This window comes from Alligator mississippiensis, chromosome 10 (genome assembly GCF_030867095.1).
Source record: "Alligator mississippiensis isolate rAllMis1 chromosome 10, rAllMis1, whole genome shotgun sequence".
In the NCBI taxonomy this organism is placed as follows: Eukaryota; Metazoa; Chordata; order Crocodylia; family Alligatoridae; genus Alligator; species Alligator mississippiensis.
Window position 1 is genome coordinate 27,612,291 of NC_081833.1, and position 22,762 is coordinate 27,635,052.

The 22,762-nt window shown below is 50.9% G+C and overlaps 1 protein-coding gene across 1 annotated transcript in view; it reads right to left on the reverse strand.

Moving 5' to 3' along the window:
* The window catches only part of CASTOR1 (cytosolic arginine sensor for mTORC1 subunit 1), a 43,590-nt gene that overhangs the window by 13,537 nt on the left and 7,291 nt on the right, over window positions 1-22,762 (reverse strand). The window contains exons 3-6 of the mRNA XM_006268930.4: window positions 6,908-7,101; window positions 5,553-5,685; window positions 781-904; window positions 330-443 (exon numbers count right to left, since the gene is read on the reverse strand). Of these exons, the coding sequence (XP_006268992.1) occupies window positions 330-443; window positions 781-904; window positions 5,553-5,685; window positions 6,908-7,101 (565 nt within the window). The remainder of the gene's footprint in view (window positions 1-329; window positions 444-780; window positions 905-5,552; window positions 5,686-6,907; window positions 7,102-22,762) is intronic.

Here is a 22,762-nt window from a genome sequence, read left to right on the forward strand (position 1 = left end):
CCTCAGCTCCCAACAGCCAGAACAGCCAGTGCACATACCCAAGAAATGCTACCTCCTACAGGGTCCTCCACCCTCCTGCCTGTTCCAGTCACAGGTCTGTAATTCCTGATGTCAGTGGCCTCCCTTGCTAAATGCTTTACCCATCTGAAGGGCCCACCAACTGACCGACACTGGAAGAAGAAAGGGAGTGGATAGGTACCGAGGAGAAGCACACACCTCAGAAACTCCATGCCCACACTCAAGTATTAAAGTATATGGGCAGAACTTTGTAGCTTGGAGTGCATCAGAGACCTGGTACATGGTTGACCTGCATCCCAGAGGATACCTACTTCTTCTGCGTTTCTGCATCCATAACAATAGAGATGTAGCCCTCAATCAACGAGAAGGCAAAGAATGCGATGGAGTCGAAATCTTGGCTGCCTGGGGCAGCTTCCTTTGGAGGGCTGCAAAACAAAGTGGTGGGAGGGAGGGGTGGAAGGGGCAGAAGAGAAGTTAGCCCCAGATGCAGGGATACACGATTGCCCTGCCCCCCATCTCATCATGAAGTAGAACACAGCTGCCAACCCATGGCTTTTCTGGACAGCTAGTATGGAGCCATTTGTAGAATCTCTTCTGCTGGAGTTAACAGATCACATTGTCAGCATCTCAGATATAGGAATGGCCCATTATGCCACATTGAGGCCTCCTAGTGCAATGCTCACCCCAATGAAAATAACCTCACTGAAAGGTGAAGCTAAGGCCTTTCTTTTCCTTCCCAAGAACAGCCCTGCAGCCTCCTACCTGTGTGAATAGAACAGGACATCCATAAGTGTGGTCGCAATAGCTGGCAGGGTATCAGGAGCCACGGTCAGGATGCAGAACTTGTTTTGAGGACTCTGCACAGGGTGCACGGTGGGGTTCGCAGCTGGGAGGAGACATAAGCATTAACACAGTCCATGCACCAGCCAAGCAGCCCTCCATAAGCACTACAAAAGCTCCGCACCATATATCTGAAGGAAACAGCCACACACAGCACCATGAAGGGAGATGTACTTTGCATTGTGCAGTGGGCGACTGGAAATACCAAGCCTACTGGATGCCTTAAATCCCTCAGCTAATCTGAAACTGCGATCAGGTAAACTCATCCAGGAGCACTTTGCCTTGGTGCTTGCAGTTGCCGCATCACAGCAGTGCCACCTTGAGGCCACACTGGGTATGAACCAGCTTTCCTGCTCATGGAAGGGGGAAACCATGAACAGTCTGGATTTCAGTAGCTCAGGGGTGGGCAATTATTTGGGCCACACGGGGTTTTGGTGAGCTGTCACTGGCCAGGTCAGTACCGCACCACCCCTCACCCTCCCTGCCACACAACAGGTCACCAAAACTCCCTAAGCAGCCCCACCTTATCTGCTTGGCCCCTGGGATCATGTGGCAGTGACAGCACAGGGCCAGGGCCTAGGGCACAGCCATGATCCTCTCCCCACAGGACCAGTACTCATCACAAGGGCTCCTCCAGATCCCAGCCCCAACCCTCATCCCAGCAGAGCTGTGATCCGCTGCCTGCACACCCCTGTGACTGGCACCAGAGTGGTTCGTGGCTCTGTCCCAGCCCTGATTCATAGAGGTTAGATGTTAGGGTCGGAAGGGACCTCAATAGATCATCGAGTCCGACCCCCTGCATAGGCAGGAAAGAGTGCTGGGTCTAGATGACCCCAGCTAGATGCCTATCTAACCTCCGCTTGAAGACCCCCAGGGTAGGGGAGAGCACCACCTCCCTTGGGAGCCCGTTCCAGACCCTGGCCACTTGAACTAGGAAGAACTTCTTCACAATGTCCAATCTAAATCTGCTCTCTGCTAGCTTGTGGCCATTATTTCTTGTAACCCCTGGGGGTGCCTTGGTGAATAAAACCTCACCAATTCCCTTCTGTGCCCCCATGATGAACTTATAGGCAGCTACAAGGTCGCCTCTCAACCTTCTCTTGCGGAGGCTGAAAAGGTCCAGTTTCTGTAGTCTCTCCTCATAGGGCTTGGTCTGCAGGCCCTTGACCATACGAGTTGCCCTTCTCTGGACCCTCTCCAGGTTATCCGCATCCTTCTTGAAGTGCAGCACTCAGAATTGCACGCAGTACTCCAACTGCGGTCTGACCAGCGCCCGATAGAGGGGAAGTATCACCTCCTTGGACCTATTTGTCATGCATCTGCTGATGCACGATAAAGTGCCATTGGCTTTTCTGATGGCTTCGTCACACTGCCGACTCATGTTCATCTTGGAGTCCACTAGGACTCCAAGATCCCTTTCCGCTTCCATGCCACCCAACAGGTTATTTCTTAGGCTGCAGGTGTGCTGGACATTTTTCCTCCCTAGGTGCAGCACTTTGCATTTCTCCTTGTTGAACTGCATTCTGTTGTTTTCTGCCCACTTGTCTAACCTGTCCAGGTCAGCTTGCAGCTGTTCCCTGCCCTCCAGCGTGTCCACTTCTCCCCATAGCTTTGTGTCATCTGCAAACTTGGACAGAGTACATTTCACTCCCTCGTCCAAGTCACTGATGAAGACATTAAAGAGTATCGGTCCAAGGACCGAGCCCTGCGGGACCCCACTGCCCACACCCTTCCAGGTCAAAACCGACCCATCCACCACGACTCTCTGGGTGCAACCCTCCAGCCAATTCACCACCCACCGGACTGTGTAGTCATCCACATCACAGCCTCTTAACTTGTTCACCAGTATAGGGTGGGATACCGTATCGAAGGCCTTCCTGAAGTCTAAGTATACGACATCCACCCCTCCTCCTGTGTCCAGGCGTTTCGTAACCTGGTCATAAAAAGAGACTAGACTGGTCAGGCACGATCTGCCTGCCACGAACCCGTGCTGGTTTCCCCTCAGCATAATTTGTCCTGCCGGGCTCTCGCAAACGTGAGCCTTGATAATTTTTTCAAAGACTTTGCCAAGGATGGAGGTGAGACTGACTGGCCTATAGTTGCCCGGGTCCTCCTTCCTCCCCTTCTTGAAAATGGGGACCACATTGGCCCTTTTCCAGTCCTCTGGGACTTGGCCCGTGCGCCATGAGCGTTCAAATATTCCCACCAGTGGCTCTGCAATGATGTCGGCCAGTGCCTTCAGCACCCTCGGATGGAGCTCATCCGGGCCTGCCAACTTAAAGGCATCCAATTCTTCCAAGTGACTCTGCACCATCTCAGTGTCTATGCATGGAAGTCTGGTGCCCTGCTGCTGCTTCTCTACAACCACAGCGAGAGACTTGTCGTGCCCTTCGCTTAGGAACAGTGAGGCAAAGAACTCATTGAGGAGTTCAGCCTTGTCCCCCCTGTCTGTCACCAATTGTTTCTGCCCATTTAGCAGGGGTCCTATTCCTCCCTGGGCCTTCCTTTTACTCCCAATATATCTAAAAAACAATTTCTTGTTGTCTTTTACTTGGGGTCCCATGCTCAGCTCCATGGTAGCTTTGACCTGTCTAACTGCCTCCCTACAAGCATGAGCAGAGGAGGTATATTCATCTTCGGTTATCTCACCCTGTTTCCACTTTTTATGTGCTCCCCTTTTGGCCCTTAGGCTGCCCTGGATTTCTCTGGTCAGCCAGGGAAGCCTCCTGGCCCCTTTCCCTCTTTTACCTCGCATGAGGATCGTCTTGCTTTGTGCCCAAAGGATCGTTTCCTTAAGGCACAGCCACCCTTCTTGGGATCCCATCACTTCAAAACTCCTACTCTGCAGTGCGTCCTTAACTAATCGCCCGAGTTGATTGAAGTCAGCTTTCCTAAAGTCTAGCACTTTCACCCTACTAGTTACCTTACCCACTCGACATCTTATGGTGAATTCTATTATTAGGTGATCACTGTCCCCCAGATGCCTACCGATCTGTAGGTCCCCTACCATATCATCCCCCGTTGCCAATACCAGATCCTGTTGTCAATACCCGAGCGGTCACTGACCCAAGATCCCAGCCTCACCTACTCATCCCACTCCTGAACACAACTCCCCAATCCCATCTGCCTACTTACGCACCCTACCCACACAGGTCCCACCCTCAGCAGTAGATGTGGGGCAGACTTGCTGGGGTGCTTGGGCAGCGGGCCCAAGGCTGGCAAGGGCTGCAGCCAGAAGCTACTGGGAAGCAAGTCCAGCTGCCATGTCACCCCAGTCCCACTACATGCCCAGGGGTGGTGGGACTCACCATATGCACCATGGCCCAGGCTGCCCCTTGGAGCTCGCCTGGGCTTGACTGAAGGACCTGCCACAGTCCGGGGGGGGGGGGGGGGGGGGGGGGGGGTGTACATGCAGCAGAGAGATACACCACCTGATTAGCTGTTGGCACTGAAGTTCAGGCAGCCCAATCAACTATTACTGTGGTGCCAGCAGTAGATCAGGAGATCCCATGACAGGCTCCTCTGGAGGTGGGGGCAAGCCCCCTGGCTGGAGAGCTGGCCTCTGAAGGCACTCTGTAGTGTGCCAGATGTGCACATCCCCAGGACACTCCATGAACACGTGCACACAGCTTTAGCTGGCACCTGCTATGAGCAGGGGCTCAATAGGAATCAAACCTGAGGTGCTGGCACCATCTAGTGGTGGATTTGTGCTACTAAAAATACCTTTTTATCCCATTTGCAGAATATTAATATAAAAGGGATTATAAATGGTTAAAAGGCTCACCATTTGACCATGTTGCCACTGCAGCTTCTGTCTGGCTGGGCCAGGACCAGGGCTGCTGCCAACTACCCCAGAAAGCAAGTTGGGAAGAGAGAGAGGAGACAGGAACAACAGGATATGGGGGGATGGGGCCCTTAAACCCCCCCCTCCCCCAACACACAAACACACATACACACACACTGCTTTCCACACCACAGCTGTGGGGGATGATGAGAAAACAAAATTTAAAGACAACCCTCAAATAACTAGATTCTGTATGTGGAACAAGTATAACGAAATTTAAAGTTGATTGTATACATGGAAATTAACGGGGGGGGGGGGGGGGGTTCTTAACTTCAAGTAGTCTTAGATTCAGGTAAATGGAGACAGTCAATTAGATCATTTAAATAAATAAATAAATAAAATAAAATCACCCAAGCTTTCTCTGTAAGCCACCCACAAATGGAATCTTAAAGTGACCACAGCTGGCACCCCTTGACCAGCCTGCAGCTCTTTCCTGACCTCCAAACATTTCTGCTGTCTGTCATCAAATTTGATCTATGAGATGCTGGCCCCATCAGCATGGACTGTGCTGGGCTGCTGTCTGTACTGACTTCAGAAGTAAACCCATGCTTGATTAGAAATGACGTGCTCCTTGTTTCTTGCCTGTCTGCACACCAAAGGAGCATAGGGAATGTCACTGTGAAGCACGACACCCAGCAGACACAAAGGAAATATACTTGGCCCAGTACAGTGCCAGCCTTGCAGTAAGCTTGTTCCCTTGGAGTGTTTAATGTGATGCTGGGCATTCACCATTAAGGCAGATGCATTGCTTCTGTCTGCTAGCTCAGGACACGTAACCTGTGCTTCATTATGGTGCTCCTGAGTAGCCATTTGACAAGTGTTAGATGGGGTCCAGAGGGAGGCAACTTACCAGGCTTGGGCTTCAAGAAGCCATTGCTCACATCATCACAGTTAACAGGAATAGACTCCCCATTCACTTCCTTGTAAATATCAAACTCTCCTGCCAGCGTATGGATCACTACTGGCAGGTCGTTTTCTCGTACCTGTGAAGGGGAGGAGAAATGTTTACTTGCTCATGCTTTAGCTTAGCCTCCACTATCCCCCAGAGTCTACTGCTCCCCTCTGCCTTCCTCCTGCTCACGCAAAGAAGGAAGAACCAAGATTCTAACAAGTTCTTTAACCAAACTGACCCATCTAGCATTTCAACCAAGCACTTGCCTTCACCACTGTAGACAGAAGGAGGATTCCCCCTAGGACCTCCCTTTTTGTTACAAGAGAAACTCACCCTTGTCACCCTCAGAAGAGCACTCCACTACCTAATACCTTGAATCACAACCTGATGTCCAGGAAGTGAATACATTCATCTGACTATGCAGATCAGGAGCATCAAAATCACCAGGGCCCACAAGCTAGACAAGTGGCATGGGCTGGTCCGCAGGCCAGACTGGCCACACAGACCCCCGCCCCCCCCCCGGCATACCTGATCTGGCAGCCACTGCAGCTGGTCTGGGATCTGCACAGCATGTGCTGCAGATTCTGGAGTGGTCTGAATGGGTGCTGCAAGATGGCACCATCTGGTCAGAACAGCAAGTGAACTGCTTGAGGTGGCCACCCCAGCCAGACCGCACCACATGCAGCACCCACCCCAGCAGCTTCAGGACCTATGCTGCATGCAGAACCTGCAGATGCCACGTGCCATGCAGGTCCTGGGCCAGTTGGAATAGGCATCACGTGTGGTGGACATCCTAGAGTGGGAGCCATATACAGTGCAGTCTGGTCAGGGCAGGCAGTGTGCAGTATAGCTGCCACTCCAGCCAGACTAAGCTGCATGTAGTGCTGATTCCAGACCAACTGGAGCAGCTGTCAGATGAGGTATAATGGGGAAGAGGAAAAAAGGGGTCCATGGGCCTAATCTGGCCCTCAGACTGGCCCCATGCCACAGATGTGCATTGTGCCCCAGGCCTGATACAGCCTTTTAGACTGGCCCCATGCCATGGGTACGAACTGTGCCTTGTGTGGGTTTGACCAGACTCAGAGGCAGCACTGGGGGCCAAATGGGAGGGCTCTGCAGACCAGATCCAGCCTGTGCGCCATACTTTTGACACCTCTGCAATAGATGAATGGTGCAAAAGCTCTGGTTATTGTTACTCAAATGCACTTTTGTGAAGTTGCTCCCCCAGCTCCTTCCTTAAGGCTAGATAGGGGCCTCCACTCATACCCTATACCCAAGAGGGCTTGCTCTAAGATCATGGACATGGGACTCACCAAGATGAAGTCTGTCTGGTAGGTAGACAGCATCAGCACTGAGACATTGTGCTCTGCCAGCGGTGCAATGACTGACTTGGCAATCTTTGTCACTCCTGCAGCCTGGAAGCTGGTAGACGATCTGCCATTGGATAAGACATTGAGCACCAGCCAGGTGGAATCTACCACCTGCATGAACTCGGATGGAGGCAGCTCTGAAATATAAAGAGGCTGTAAGAATTTTTGCAGGGGTTCTGCCTGCACTTCAAGACAGTATAATGAGATAATGTCATGTCACTATGTTACCTGGCATATAGCCCTCTCTCCCCAGAGCTTCAAGTACTTTACAAAAGGTGGTTTGAGGTTATTGGGTTTGTTTACAATTCAGAAAAATCGATGCACGTTATATAAAGGAGGTCCTCAGTTATTCTGCACTAGCCTCTGGTTTTATCTTAACTTACTTTTGAAGTGGACTGCAAGGTACTCCTGGGGCAGAACGTGAGTGGCTACATGGGCAGCTAGAGCAGAAATCACCATCTTGGAACACTTCCCTCATGCATGTGGGTAAGCTTCAACTAACCTTACACTCACACTCCACATCTACTTGCTGTGTCCCTAACCATCTCACTCAGTTCTCCAGCTACTGCTGTTCCACATCCTGGCAAAGCTTTCTGAAATGGGATTCTGGGAGGTTCTGAAAGGTCCTCAATGCCCTGTGGGACAGCACTGAACTGGTGCAGGTTACATGCATCCACGCTGACTTAATTCTTTCTGATGCCAAGACTACTTAAGACTCAACTAGTTCTTTACACTGCTCCATGCATCTCAATTTGACAGCTGCTGAAACACATGCAAGCCAGCAACTGCTATCTTTAGATCACTGAATTTCTCTACTATATGACAGGTCAACAATTCAGCACAGAGTTGAGAACATCCCCCCGAGTTTCTGACCCCAAGCTGTCTTCTCCAGAGTGCAACGCTGTTCTGTACTGCCTGGTTCTAAGTGAATGCAATCCCTGCTTGGCCCAGAATTAAGCTTTGGAGAGAAGATGACTCAAGAGACTAGTGCTGTTTAAACCTACCAGGCTTTAAAGGGCATTTATAGATGTACCCCAGGAGGTGGGGGTGAGGTGTTTAAATTAGAGCAGCTCCAAGAGCCAATCTAATTAAAGTGCCTGGAGCATCATGTGCATCAGCATCCCTGCACTGAAAAATTGCAACAGGGGTGTTTTAACTAAAGCTCAGACAAGCTTTAGTTAAAGCACCCTGTGCAGGGACACTGACAGACGTGATGCAGGAGGCTGCTGGAGCATGGTAATTGCCAAACTCCAGCAGACTTGATTAGTTGAACTTGCTCCAATGCACTGTAAAGACAGTGCACTGGAGCAGCTTCTGCATATAGGTATCCTAAAGCAATACACAGTGGCAAGTTCCCTGGCAAACAGGAGAACCTGGACTAGAGCAGGAGCATGACAGCTCAAATAGGAGGTTAAAGGAGCCGAATGTGCAGACCCCAGCTGGGTCCATCCTGCACTGGGATGTGGTCAGTAAATACCAGAGATGTGCCCAGAACAGTGCTCTCTAGCCTGGTCACTCAGGAGGCTGGCATGAAAGTCATTCATTCCCACAAGTAACCTGCAGGGAAAAAAATAAATACTCTCCTTTTCCAAGCAGGGCAAGAATGGAAAAAAATGACAGCTTGTCAAAGGAGAACACAGGAAGTCTGGAGAGCACAGGCAGGTAAGCAATCCCCACATAGCTACAGCTGCCTCATGGACAAACCTGGCCATTGCTTAAGATCAATGTGTGTGCAGCAGCCTGGCAAACTGCTGCCTAGGAGCCAAGAGATCCATGCAAGGCAACAGCAGAACTCTGTGCAGACATCAGTCAGAAGTAGGCCCCTGCCCTATTCATGGGATGGGGTTGAGAGTTAGGATGCCTATGCATGGCTTCCACACAGCTTCAAACATAACTGTAGAGTCAGTTAAGCTATGCCAGGGGGGTCATACAATTGCTCCCAATCCCCTAAGCAGGCTGTTCAGCATGGCAATGGTATTATTGTGTGGGATGGCCTGTCCTCAGTCACTAGTAGAGTGGATCCTCCCCACAAGGCAGCTGTCAGCGCTGCCAAAAGCAAGAACTCCCAGTGCTGCCAAGAGCACAGAACATATCTGGCTCCCAGTCCAGGAGCCAACAAAAGCAAGTGCTGCACAGCACAAGCTGCAGTCAGTTGTCCCCCAGCCAGCTTCCAGGGCAGTGAGGCTCTGCAACACTTGCTCCTTGGCATCTCCAGCAGGAAGGTCACTGCCATGCAAGTACAGGCACCCACAGCAGGTGCCAAGGCTGCTCCCCACACCCAGCTACCTTTCCTGCCTGGGACACTTCCCAGAACTGAAGTGCCTGCCAGCAAGCTTCCTGTACCGTTACAGCATTTCCAGCAGGAAGCCAGTCCCTGTATTCTAGGTTGTAACAAGGCAGCTCTGCTGAATTGAGGGAAAACAAGCAGGCAGGCTTGAGAGCCATTGAAAAGCAGGGAGCATCACAGAAGTCCATAAACATTCTACAACAAGCATAAAAGACCCACCCTTTGCCATGCAGCAATTGCCAGCCTGCTCACAGGAGATCCTGCTGAAGTTGCTGCTCTGGTACAGCAAGTGATATCAGTTTCTCTAGTCCCAATTTGTTAAGGCTCACTAGCTCCAAGCACTGTACTAGCAGGACTAGGACACCTCAAGGATTCTCTACAGGCAACTCTGCTGCCAAGAGTGATGGCTTGGTTCCAACAGCACAGCATAACACACATTACCAGTGGCAGGGCTTGCTAGACTGAATCAATTGTGCCTGGTGCATCTTGGAGGTTGTATGTACAGCTCTGCACAAGTCTTAGGACACTGAATCATGCCCGAAGTAACCAAAAGGAATTCCAGCCTTACATTAATTAATTAGTGTTTTACAAGTCATCAAATGTTTTACAGGTCATATAAGCCCAGTATTCATTTCTGCCCAGGGCAGGGGGTCAGACTTAATGATCTGCTCAGGTCCCCACCGACCCTACATCTATGAATCTAAGTCTCCGGTGTCTGAAGGATGCTGGGAGGCAAGACATTGAGCAGCAACAGCAGGAAGATACTCTTCTAACCCAGATGGTGTTCAGGGACCCAGCTCAACGCAGATCAAGGAAGGAGGCTCCTCCAAGCTCCACCGGGATCGGGGCCAGTTCAAGGCTGGAAGTGGGATTGGGTTTGGATTCAATACAAGAAAAACTGTGAAGAATAGATGGAGAGTTTATCTTGTAGTCCATTAATGAAAAGACAAGTTCCTTGTGGGTTTTGGTCTGAGCCAGACCAAAGCGTAGATTTGGATAAAGGTTTTCAGATCTCATCCACAACAATATCAAGCAAGCCCAGCTTCCATGCAGATGCTGAAAACCAACCGCTCCAGGACATGTCAAACACCAGACAGTGGTATATTCATAAAGAGGGTGGCAGGTTGGACTTTCTCTATTGATATATATTGTTGTTCACTACTGTTTCAGTGAAGGAGTAACATGGTTATCAGCAGACAAATCAGTTAAAACAGGGGTTTTCAACCTTTAACAAGTGTACCCCTTCTGTCTCAGTTTCAGTTCATGTACCCCTTTATATTTTTCTCTCTTTTTTTTTTTGGGGGGGGGGGAGGGAGGGAGGCAGATCAAGGCCCCTGCAGCGAGGGAGGGAGTGGGGCAGGCACTGCACAGCCGGATCAGGGCATGGAACGGAGCCGCAAGTAGCTCATCCAGGGGACACAGGGAAGGGGTGCAGCTCCTGTCACTGCATGTACCACGGAAGGGCATGGGGGGGCATGTGCCCCCAGATCTGTGCACAGGGCAAGGGAGGGCTGCTGCTATGGGCTGGGGCCAGGGCAGTGCCAAGCTCTGCCTAGCGAGAGGCTGGGCCAGGCTGTGCTCAGGGCAGGCGGCAGCATCACTGGGAGGGGCTGCAGCCACTCCAGAATTCACAGTAGCTCCCCCTCCCAGTGCCACCACCACCTGCCCCAAGCGCAGCCCAGCCCAACACCCCACTGGGAACAGCCCAGCACCACCCTGGCCCCAGTCCAGTGGCAGCCTGTCCGCACCCTGCATGCAGATCTGCCTCCACCCACCCTCCATGCCCTCCCAGGGGTGCAGTGGGAGCCCCCCTACCCATGCACAGCTCAGTCCTGTACCCCATTGCAGCTGGGCAGCCCCACTCCCTCCCCCTTACCCAGGGCCTCAATCTGCTCCTCTCCCATCCCCAAACCAACTTACCAGCCAGACCCAACTATTCTCCATGCTTCCAGGCTGTGCTGTGGCTGTGCGCACGCATATGGTATTTAAAGTCGGCCACATCAGTTCTGCGCACCCCCTACAATCCTAGGGGTACATGTACCCCTGGGTGACAGCTAACAAGTTAGAACAATTAATGTACTTGGTCTTTTCACAAGCCAAGTGCTCCTCCTCAACAACAAAAGAAATCTTCTGGATTCTTTTGCTCTCCTGGGCAAGAATTTATGTAGCTGAGGCCCTGAAGGCTAATAATCAGGGACAGCCCCAAACCAGCCTTAAGCACAGCTGCAGCCCACAGCTTGCACCAAGTATAACTGGGACAGCTATCCCACCTGCTTCATCAAGACCATTCCACAGTATAGTGTTATTCCACAATAAGAAACTGCTTATAAAAATCAGAAGGAACAAGAACCAGAAATAAAAGCAATCCAATACATTTGGTACCTAATGGAAAACTGTGCAGAAATAGCAAGCTGAATAAATCAGACCCTGACCAAACCCAGAGGCTGTTTGCATGAGCTGACTGACTTGACCCCTGAGAGGGATTCCTCCCCCAGGATTCAAAGCCCCCATTCCAATAGGGGCATAGTTTTGTTTTTCAGATGGGAAAATAGAGGCCTATGGTCTCATGCATTGGGAAAGCTGGCTGCATCTCCAAGAGGATACATTTGGAGATTCTTCAGGACCAATCGCCTAAACCAGTGGCTTTCAACCTTTAGACTAGGTTGCATGAGATTCCAGGCATTCCTAGGAACATACCAGCTCTTAGTTTTCAGGGGGTTTTCTTCTACTACAGAAAAATAGAACAATTCTTCTGTTGCAAAGAATTCAGAAAGATCACAATAGGTCAGAATGCTTTTAATGCTATGGATTCCTAGCTGAAGCCTCTGAATGTCTTGTGAATCATGTTTGTACACCAGTGCTAACACTGCATGGCACCCCAAAGGACACTTAAAGGATCAAGGTACCCCATAGCGCCTCATCATCCTGGTTGAGAATCATTGTCCTAAACAAAGTTAAACTCACAACAGAGTGGTCAGATGATTTATTGACCTTTGCAGCAACAGATCACAGCATGAGCTGTTAAATACTTCCTACACCTTTTCATCCAACTATAGAGTTGGTCCAAGTCTAACATCTCTCTCAACAATGGAGCTGATCCAGTAGAAGACATTACCCCAACAAACCTCGCTTCTCTTATCTTGAAACATCAATTCCCCATCACACACAAAACTCTCTCTCTTTCTTCCTGTTGAGAAAAGATCACACAGGAAGTTTACAAATCAGCCAGGACAGAGTGCCATACTGGGTGAGATACCTTACCGGCCTTGCTTCCACTCCCCAGAACTAAGACACAGGGTGCTGTTGGTGTTTTCAGAGCATAAAACCTTGAGGAACAGGCTCAGAGACCAAGTGCCACTGGTTAGCAGTTAGTTATCCAGGGAAATCCTTTTTTTGTCCTCTATTTGTTCAGCCTCCCATGGTTTTGGGATGTCACAAAATTAAGTTCAATTGCGACATTCTTTTAATAAGGACTTGGATGCATTAGACCCAAGATTTTTCTGTATTATTCTAACAGTTCTAACAAGTGTTTCACCCTGATTTTAGGACACTTTAAATTTGGTCAGAACTGTCATAAAGACGTGGCAGTACAATCTCACTGTTTATATTTCTGTCCTTGACTTGACATCAGATTGGTCAAACAGCCATGGTAGCTCATCTGCGACATCTATAATGTTCGATGACTAGTCTGACTGTTAAATATTCCCTGAAACTTAACGTTCTGGGCAGCAAGCACAACAGCATTTCTGGTAAAGTGTCAATACCAAGGTGAAGGGCATCTTAGGAATACCTATGGGTGTTTTCCACATAGAAGTTTTGCCACTCATGTAGGTGGTTCCCTTACATGGCTGTGTAGGTAAGCAATTTTTTTTTTTTATTATTTTTTTTGTTTAGCTAAGACCTCTTCTGAAGTGGCAGACTAATGCCACATGAAGGCATTCAGTTTCTACCAAGGGAATCTCCACGCTCCTGGGGAAAGCCAAAAGGGTGCAAGCTTTGAAGGTCTCTCCCCCAAACCAAAAATGGTGGTTCCAGGAGGAAAATAAAAGCCAATTTCAGCCAGAGAGCAGTCAGTCAAGCAATAAGTTTCTCCCAAGAGAATGAACGTGCACACTTTCTCCCACCCAGGGACCAGGAGGAGAGGAGCCAGGAGAAATGCTCCCATGTCTTCCCGAGACCAGGGTCACCCATATTCTGGAGAAGGCATGGGCGACAGCTGCTCTACCCCTGCTGTATACACAGAGGGGGAGAAGCAGTTGCCAGTTGGTCCTGGCTGGCTCCTCACACTCCAGCAACTCCTGAGTGAGAAGCAGACAGAGGTCTTCACCTCACTCCTCCTTGCATGCACCTTTGTAACCATGGCTGGGCCTTAGTGACAAAAAAGGCTTAGCATGAAGGTTGGTCTTTTGAGCTCCTCTCATAAGTAGTGTGCATCCTATTTCATGACAAGCTAAAAATGCAGCACTTACGTGAACTCTGCTATGCAGTGCAGCTGGCTTGTTTCACACCATTCATTTGACAGTAGGTGCAGAATTAAGAGAACCAGAATCACCCCAGAGCCAACAGTAACATTTACTTTTCAGATACTGAACATGTTCTGCACCCACTGTATGGTCTTGGGAAATATTTTCCTGCATGCTTCAGTATCCCTAGCAGTGGCAATGGGATAATAACACTGGTCCTGCTTTGGAAAAGCAATTAATCCACAGGTGAAAAACATTGTGCAAGGACTACTGTTAATTATTCTGTATCTCCACCCATATCATGTGATCAGAGAACAAAGCTTAGAAAGGAATTCAAAACCTGGAATTTAACAAGAAGATGAACACACTTGTTTCTGCTCTTTCAGACTGAAGGAACACCCATTTGCCTCTTGCCCTCCCCAGGCATTTCTTTGAAGTGGCAGGGCAAGTTCAAGCAAATATTCAGTTCAATCCCCACACTTACAGAGGCCTTCAAATGCTTCCCTCCACCACACCTCCATTTAAAATACAAAATCTGGGGTGAACCTTCACTCAACACCTGTGCCACACTGCATCAAGTGCACATAGAAGGAAGAAAGCAGGAATAGGTGCATGTATGGTTAGTGAATGGAAATTTCCTGCTAAATAGCATGAGGACTCTTCCCACCCTTTCATTAGAGGAGCACAGCAAAGTTAACTACAGAGCTTCACTTGAAGCAATGTTACTTCACCCTGAAAAGCTACTTCAAAGCACAAGCACTAACCGCATAGCAGCTTATTTGGCTTGTCTACCTTAGGCTGCTACCACTTTTTGAAGCAACACTGTCAGATCTGCAGCAGGGGCAGCCTTGGGATGACATCAGCCCTTTGTGTTGCTAAACTGCAGTCCAAGAGTCTTTCTGGCTATGAAACAAGTGCTGCATAAAGATAGATCCTTCTACCCAACGTGGTATTTGGAGTAAAGGGCAGCTGAGCTACAATGAAGAGACTGGCAAAACTCCAAGTCCTTCACCTGGGTTATAACAAATACTTGCACTTAAGGTAAGGGAGCGATCAGTTAAGCAGTGTCATGGCCGGAAATAGTCAACATTACAGCGGTACAGAATGCACAGCTCAAATATTCACCTCCTCTTCCCTCCATTCACTGTACATTGTTCTGCCTCCTTTTTGCTGGCAGAAGGCATCTCTTTTTCCACATACAAGCCACAGCTGCCTCCTGTCACTGGTCCCTACCCCAAATTGCTTCCATCACCACTTCCCCTTTTCTTTCCTGACTTCTCCAGCTGCCTAGTAGCTGAAGATCAACATCATATTAAGCAAGGCACTGAACTTCTCCCTATGCAGAAGAGAGATTAAGTAAGAGTGAGCCGAGTCTCTTGAAGGGGAAGAAAAGTGTCTTACCAACAAGTCACGAGCCAGAGTCACTGAGGTAACAAGTGTCACTAAATTTGTGCTCCCTTGCATATGCCAAGTATGAAACATTGAATCCAAGAGATCAGCTGTTCTGCTGTCACTATGTACACATTCAATTCCCCATTTGCTCCCTAGTTTCTAGGCCATAGATAAAACAGGAAACAAGTCTGTCCAACATGCACATAACACCTGTAGCTCTGCGTAAATTTACTACAGATGTCATCCCTTCAGCCAGTGTCACCTGCAGGATTCAGGAATTTACTCCAGTAGACAACAGGATGAATCTTCTGAAGCTTCAGAGACTGACTGCAGCTAAGCAGATAGAGAGGAGGGACCACAGGGTGCAAAGGTGCTTTACATAGTTTCATAGTTGGTAGGGTCGGAAGGCACCCAAGCAGATCATCAAGTCCGACCCCCTGCCATGGGCAGGCAAGGATGCTGGGGTCAAATGACCCTGGCTAGGTGATTGGCTAGCCTCCTTTTGAAGACCCCCAGGGGAGGGGCAAGCACCACCTCCCTTGGAAGTTTGTTCCAACTCCTAGCCGCCCTGACAGTGAAGTAGTGGCTCCTGATGTCTAGTCTGAATCTACTCTCAGTCAACTTATGGCCATTGTTCCTTGTTACTCCCGGTAGTGCTTGGAGGAACAGGGACTCTCCAGTTCCCTACTAGTCCCCACTGGTAAGTTTACAGACGGCCACCAGATCCCCCCTCAGCCTTCTTCAGTGCAGGCTGAATAGGTTCAGGTGGCCGTCCTGAATAGCCTCTCCTCATAGGGCCTTCTCGGTTGCCAAGAAGCTTCTCTCGGTTGCCTGGCTGGTTAATCTCATTCATATGCTCAGGGTCAAATTAACCCCTGTATTTGGAACCAGGAAGGCATTTCCTCCAACTGAGACCACTAAGGACCACAATGTCTTTCACAGTCCTCTGCTGCATGGGACACTTACAGGCACTAACCGATTCCCTGTCTTTACCTAGTGTCCGAGGAGCCCAGTAACACCCTGGGTCTCTGTGAAAGTTTAGTCTCTAGAGCAGAGGTGGGCAAAATGCAGCCCGTGAGCCAGATCTGACCTGCAAGGCCATTCTATCCGGCCTGCGGAGACGCTAAATTTTAAAATCTTTTTTCTGTCCTTGGTTCCTGTCAACAGTAACAGGACCCAGGGGCAGTAGGACCCAGGGAAAGCCAACAGGGCCCCCCTGGTCCCTGCCCCCAGCTGAAAGCCCCAGCAGCAGTTTCTGGCCTGGGACCAGGTGGGTGCCCCAGTGCAGGAAGCTCAGGTGGGGGCAGGGCAGGGAAAGAGCTGGTGCGGAGTCCAGGGAAAAGCAGCCCCTCCCCCGCCTCATGGCCGGCACCCTGCGCTGCAGCTTCTCACAGCCCGTGTGGGGCTGTCCTGAGCAGGCACAGGGAGCCCCATGCGGGCTGCGAGCACCTGCAGCGGGGAGCACCGGCCATGGTGCAGGCAAAGGGCCACTTTTCCCCGTGCTCCGCACCAGCTCATTCCCTGCTGGTGAGCAGGGGTCAGGGCTGTGCGCTGCCCCCCGCCAGTACTGTGGGGCTGGGGGGGCACTGGGAGCAAGTGGGCATGGGAGCACAGGGCCCGCACCAGTGTCCCAGGGCCAACTCCACCAGGGCGGCAGGGGTACAGGGCCCCAGCCAGCAGGAGCTCTATGGAGCCAGGCCAGCTCCCCCCTCTCCCTGCTGGGGCAGTCCAGCCCGGCTCCACAGACCCCTAACAGCCGGGGCCCTGCTCTGGGCCCCACTGGTGCTGGCCCTGGGACATCAGTTTTAAGATGGTGACCAAGGGGCAGGGCACCGGTCAAGGGGCGGGGCCTCCCATGTGGCCCTCGACAGCTTGCCAAAACTGGGTAAGCGGCCCTCCACCTGAAATAATTGCCTGCCCCTGCTCTAGAGCACAGATGTTTCTCTCAGTTAGTGGGCTCTAAGGGCAAGTGAGCAAAGCTTAGCGACCAGCAATTTACACAATATCAGACTAGGTCAGCAATTCTTAAATCAGGGTGCCACAAGGCATTCAAGGGTGCTTCAAGGTATCACACCATTAGGTGCATAAACATGATTCACAGAATAAACCTAGAAATTTCAGGTAGAAATTCACAGCGCTAGAAACATACTGACCTTCTGTGGTCTTTACAAGTTTTTTGCAACAAAAGAGTTGCTCTATTTTTACATGCACAAAAAATGAAATGAAAGCTAGAACTAGCATTTTCCACAAGGTGCCTCAAGCCTAACAGTTGAGAACTGCTGGACTAGGAGATCCTGCCGCCCTTCCAATCCTGAATGCTGTGAAATGGATTCAGTTCTGCTCAGTGGCAGTTGCCAGCCTGAGGCAATGTCTGGCACCACAGGCAGGCTTGGGATAGAGCAGCAAGGTCCAGCAACCTTCCTGGGGAATTTGAATACAAAGGTAAAGTGCCCACTCCCACTTGGTCCCCTCTCCAAACGAAAGGATATACCCAAATGAATTAAGTAAGGCAGGCAGCTCAGCCCTGAGCAAGGTGGATATGAATGGGTAGCTCTAATCAGTTTGGAGCATTCAGCCAAACCCACCCTGGACAGGATCCAGGAACTCATTACACAAAAGCTGTATTTGTTGGCATCAGCCAGGCATCCCTGCTTCCTTCCTGCTCACTGTGCTGTAGCTCCCCCCCTTTTCCCAAAGGACAAACAGATCCTGGTCACTTCTGGTCTAAACTAGATTTTGCCAGTAGATTTTGTGACCTCCACCTCACCACCACCTTCTTCCCCCAGCTTTCTTGATCAAGTAGGGGCAACCCAAAATGATCTCTGCACAGAAAGTCAGGAGGAAACAGCTAAGTTGTCAAAGACATTTGTAAAAGCCCTCAACTGGGAGTTTGAGGGCTGCCAAAGACAAGAGGACACGGTCTTTTGGTTCAGCTCCCTAGTGACTCTCCTTCCCACCAAAGCAGCTTACCAGTGGCATGCCCACTGTTCTCCCTACCATGAACTAGTCCTGTTCAAGCTTAAAGTCGTACAGGTTCCTTGCCTTGCTACTACGTATGCCAAGCAGGAGCAGAGATTAAACAGCTTCCACCTTCACTGTCTCAGAAGAAAATTATTGGCTTGGGATCAACAAGATCCTTGAGAAAACTGGCCTACAGTGGATCCAGACTATTCTGGATGCTCATAGGCTTCACTGGCTGGGGGACACAGAGTACATGCTTCAAGATCATCTGCTGAAGGCTGTGCTCTGTGGACAACTTGAGAACCGCCTGCAATGCAGAGGAAGGCCAAAGCTCTGATATAGTGACAAGGTCACGCATGATCAAGAAATTTAGCATTCCCACTTACAACTGAGAGAACCCTGCCCACAACCACTCATTCTGGAGAAGCCAGGCCAAAGCTGGTGCAGTCACTGGAGAGAGCCGGAGAGCCCAGGCCAAGGCCTACAGGCGAGCCAGGGAACAGTGCGCTTCAACCTCGATCTGATGAGTGGACCTGCAGCCACTGTGGCAGGACTTGCTGCTCGCACATCAGGCTCTTCTCTCACACCAAAGCCAAATACCATTGACTTTGTCACATCTCCCTTCATCTGTCAAGACGTTGGATAGCCACAGAACACTTGGAAGACAGCTTCAGAACTCCTCTCCTCACTGCAAATCTGTTTCCAACCTAAAATGTATCCATAGCCAATCTGCAGCTGTTAGATCTTGTGTCAGTATACATCCCCATCTCTACTGCATATATCAGTGGTCACCACCAATCTTGATCGACTGGTGGATCCCAGAGCCTCTTGAAGTTGATCTTGGGCTAGTGGGAGGGGGGGGGGGCGCTGAGCACCTGCATGTATGCAGGCACCCCCACACCCAGCAGGTCAGTTAGTAGGGGAGCCTGGGGGCACGTGCAATGGGGCTTGGGGCACAAGAGCCCAGCCCACAACAGCAGCAGCTGCCTCTGCTGTGCAGACTGGGGGGGGGGGACACATACCTCCCCCCCCCCCAAACGTGGTACAGCGCTGGCAGCTACGACAGCTCTGAGGTAGCAAATGAGGCAGGGGTAGGCCCTGCACAGTTGGTGCAGGGGTTGGGGATGGAGCTGCAAGCGGCTTAATCGGGGGGGGGGGGGGGGGGGGGGGGGCAGGGATGGGGGGCATGCAGCCCAGAAGGGGCATTGACAGATCAGGGGGGGAGGGGGGGCATGTGCCCCCAGATCTGTCAATGGGGCAGGGCAGGCTGCAAGCTGGGGCCAGGGGAGTGCCAGCTCTTCCCAGCTGGGCTGCTGTGGCAGCAGCAGCAGCACTGGGAGCGAGGCCTGGAGGGAGGGAGGGGAGGGAGCAGTCAGGAGCAGCATTCCAGCCCGCAGCTGCAGCCCACCCTCCCCCGCCCCCAACACCGGCACCACCCACCCCAAGCACAAGTGTGGGACAGGCCCGGGAAGAACAGCCCAGCGCAGCCTGCCACTTCCTGAGTGCTTGGGGGCAGGGGCTGGTGGGTGCACAGGAGCGTGGGCTGCAGCTGCAGGCTGGAATGCTGCGCCAGACTGTTCTTGCCGGGCCTGGCACATGCCCGCACTTGGAGCGGACAGCACTGGGGCTAGGAACAGCAGTTCAGGGGGCTATGCCTCCCCCCTCCTGTGGCATTGCTCCCAGCACTGGTGCCCCCTTGGCCCCAGCCCACCCTGCCCCGCAGAAAGATCCAGGGTCATGCCCCCCACACAATGCCTTCCAAGGCTGTATGCTCCCCAGGTGAGCTGCTTGTGGCTCCATCCGCCGTCCCGTACCAGCTGTGCCACACCTGCACAGCTCAGACCCTCAGCAAGGGAGCAAGCACTGCAATATAAGTTAGTTTTTTTTAAACTCTGTGCCACTCAAGTCTCAAAAGTTATGAAGGGGTGCTTCAAGTTCAAGAAGATAGGGTGTATTACAGTGATACTCAAACACTGCTCTAGCCTTTTCCATAGCTGTTCCAGTGGGAAGTTCACCATCACCCTGGCTACTTGCAGATGTTAAAAAATAAACAAAAACAAACCATGTTTTACCATAAGCAGCAGCACATTACTTCAGCCTAACTCTGCAGCGTCTGTATAGACAGTGTGCTTCAGCAGGGCTTTTTGGCACTTATCTAAAGTTGATTAAAATCAGCTATTACAGTGGTTATCAACCGGGGGTACGCATACCCCTAGACATACTTAAAAAGGTTGTGGGGGGTACGCAGAACTGATTTGGCCGATAATGCGGCCGATAAATGCCATGTGCGTGCATGCACCTGCAGCGCAACATACAGGCAGCCAGGAACACCATCTGGCAGCGTGGAGACCAGCCAGGTCTGGCTGGTAAGTCTGTTATGAGGAAAGGGGCATGGGGGGGCAGATCAAGGCCCCAGAGGTGGGGAAGGAAGTGGGACTGGGGCTGAGGCTGCCCAGTTGGGGCAGGGCACGGGACTGAGCCATGCTAGTGAGGGGCAGGGGGGCAGCTCCCGCTGTTACGTGCATCCCTAGAAGGGCATGGGGGAGGTGTGTGACACTGCAAGCTGCAGCCAGGGTGGGGCTGGGCTGTTCCCAGCAGGGGTGTTGGGCCAGGCTTTGCTTGGGGCAGCCAGTGGCGGTGCTGGGAGGGGGAACACTACAGTGAATTCTGGAATGGTTGCAGCCCCTCCCATAGCTCTCTCCCAGTGCCATGCCACCCCCCCCCCCCCCCAAGTGTAGCCCCCACTAGGAAAAGCTCAGCACCGCCCCAGCCAACCTTTTCCCTGCACACGGATTCAGAGATGCACGCGCCCCACCATGCCTGCCAGGGTGCATGCAGCAGCAGGAGCCGACCCCCCCTCCCTGCATCCCCCAGCCGAGCCACTCATGGTTCCATCCCTCACCCTGCCCCACCGGTGCAGCTCCTGCCCCTGCCCCTCTCCCTCCCTCTCTGCAGGGGTCTTGATCTGCCCCACCCCTTAAAGACCAGAAAAAATATAAAGGGGTACATGAGCTAAAACTGAGACAGATGGGGTACACTTGTTACAAAAAGGTTGAAACCCCCTGAGCTATTAGATAAAAGCACCAAAAAAGTCCCATTAAAGCAACTGATCTATACAGATGTTGGGCAAGCTAGGTCCAACTAATGTACTGCCTCTTCTGGGCATGTGATGGACTCAGCACAGGAACATGCAGAGTTTAAATAAAGCATTTTGGGGACAGCCCCTATGATCAATACACAGATCCATCATTTCCTCAGATGTCTCCAGTCCATGTATGTACCCTCTGCTTATAGCAAAGTCCTTGGTACCAAGGTTTTTGATAAAAATGTTGGAACAGGTTAAATCAAGGTGGAACTCTGAGGAACACTATCTGTAACCACTCTCCAAACAACCCCTTTGATCTTTATCCAATTTAATCCCAGTCCTCTGCAGTTTGGCTAATTCTCCCCACTATGAAGCATGGTGTCAGAAATTTGGTTCATTTGTCTAGATTCAAGTTCACTGCATTGATTTTGTCTTGTCATAGAAGACTATTAACTTCATCTGACACAATTTTCTTCCATACCTTTAATCGGAAGATGATTGTAAGTGGGATACAATGCAGCTTGAGTTTAACTGCCCTTTCCTTCAGTATCTGCCCCCAGATCTTACTCTATTGTTGAAGCTAATAGCCCTGTAACTGTCTGGCTAAGAATCAGAAAAAAAAAGGATCCTCAGTAGGTTTCCTCAGCTACAATTCTCATCTACACACACACACACGCATGCCTTCTCTATCAGAACAAATGCCAAGATGGGTCTTCACTAGGGATTGCAGGGGGAAATCCACAGGGAAGATGCCATGAGACGACCATGATTAGCAGGCTGAGTCAGAGGGCTGGGATGTCATATATCAGTGAGTGAGAGGAAGCACACTTGGCTAGAGATCAGGGAAGGGGCAACGTGTAGGGAGTACACATAGGTGCACATCCACCCCCTGAGCATGGCGGTGCAACCTTTGCAAAAAGGTGCTGCTAACACAGTTGGCAGCACCTGCGGGTGGTTGCTGCTCTCCACCCTGCTGCCAACACTGCCGGCGGCGTCTGCAGGTGGTCCACAATCACCGCTGGCCGCTGTCACCTGCAGGAGGTTGCCATCCCCCCCAGCCAGCGCTGGAGGCATCTGCAGGAGCTCCACATTTACCAACACTGCCAGCACAGCCATGCCCCCCCACCCCAGCCACCAGGGGCATGTGCTGTTCAGGGATCAGGGGTCTTTCTATCCTGCCTTCTAAGTGACACAACCCTAATTACTATGTTATTACCTTCTCCCTTTGCTGGAGGGTCTACAACATATCAAATATAATTTTGGCTACTGAAAACCTGGTTCTTGAATGTAATCATGTTCCCACAGTTACTTTGAGATTCAGCAGTGACACAGGTTGCTAAAGCGATGTCAGAACTTGAGTGCTGAACACTGTTGTACATTGGAATTGGGCGACTTATTTCTTCCTTTGTTACGGGTGAAAGATTCTTGCCAATACAGGAATGATAATGGTCTTCATTCTCCAAGGCCAACAGATAAGTGGTGTCCCATAATCAAAGTCATAGGTTTATCAGTGCTTTCCCAAACTGCCACACTTGTAATTTAAGTCACTTGTGTACAAGAAAGCCTCAGAGGCAATCATCTAGCTCTGAAGGAGACCTAATTAATCCACA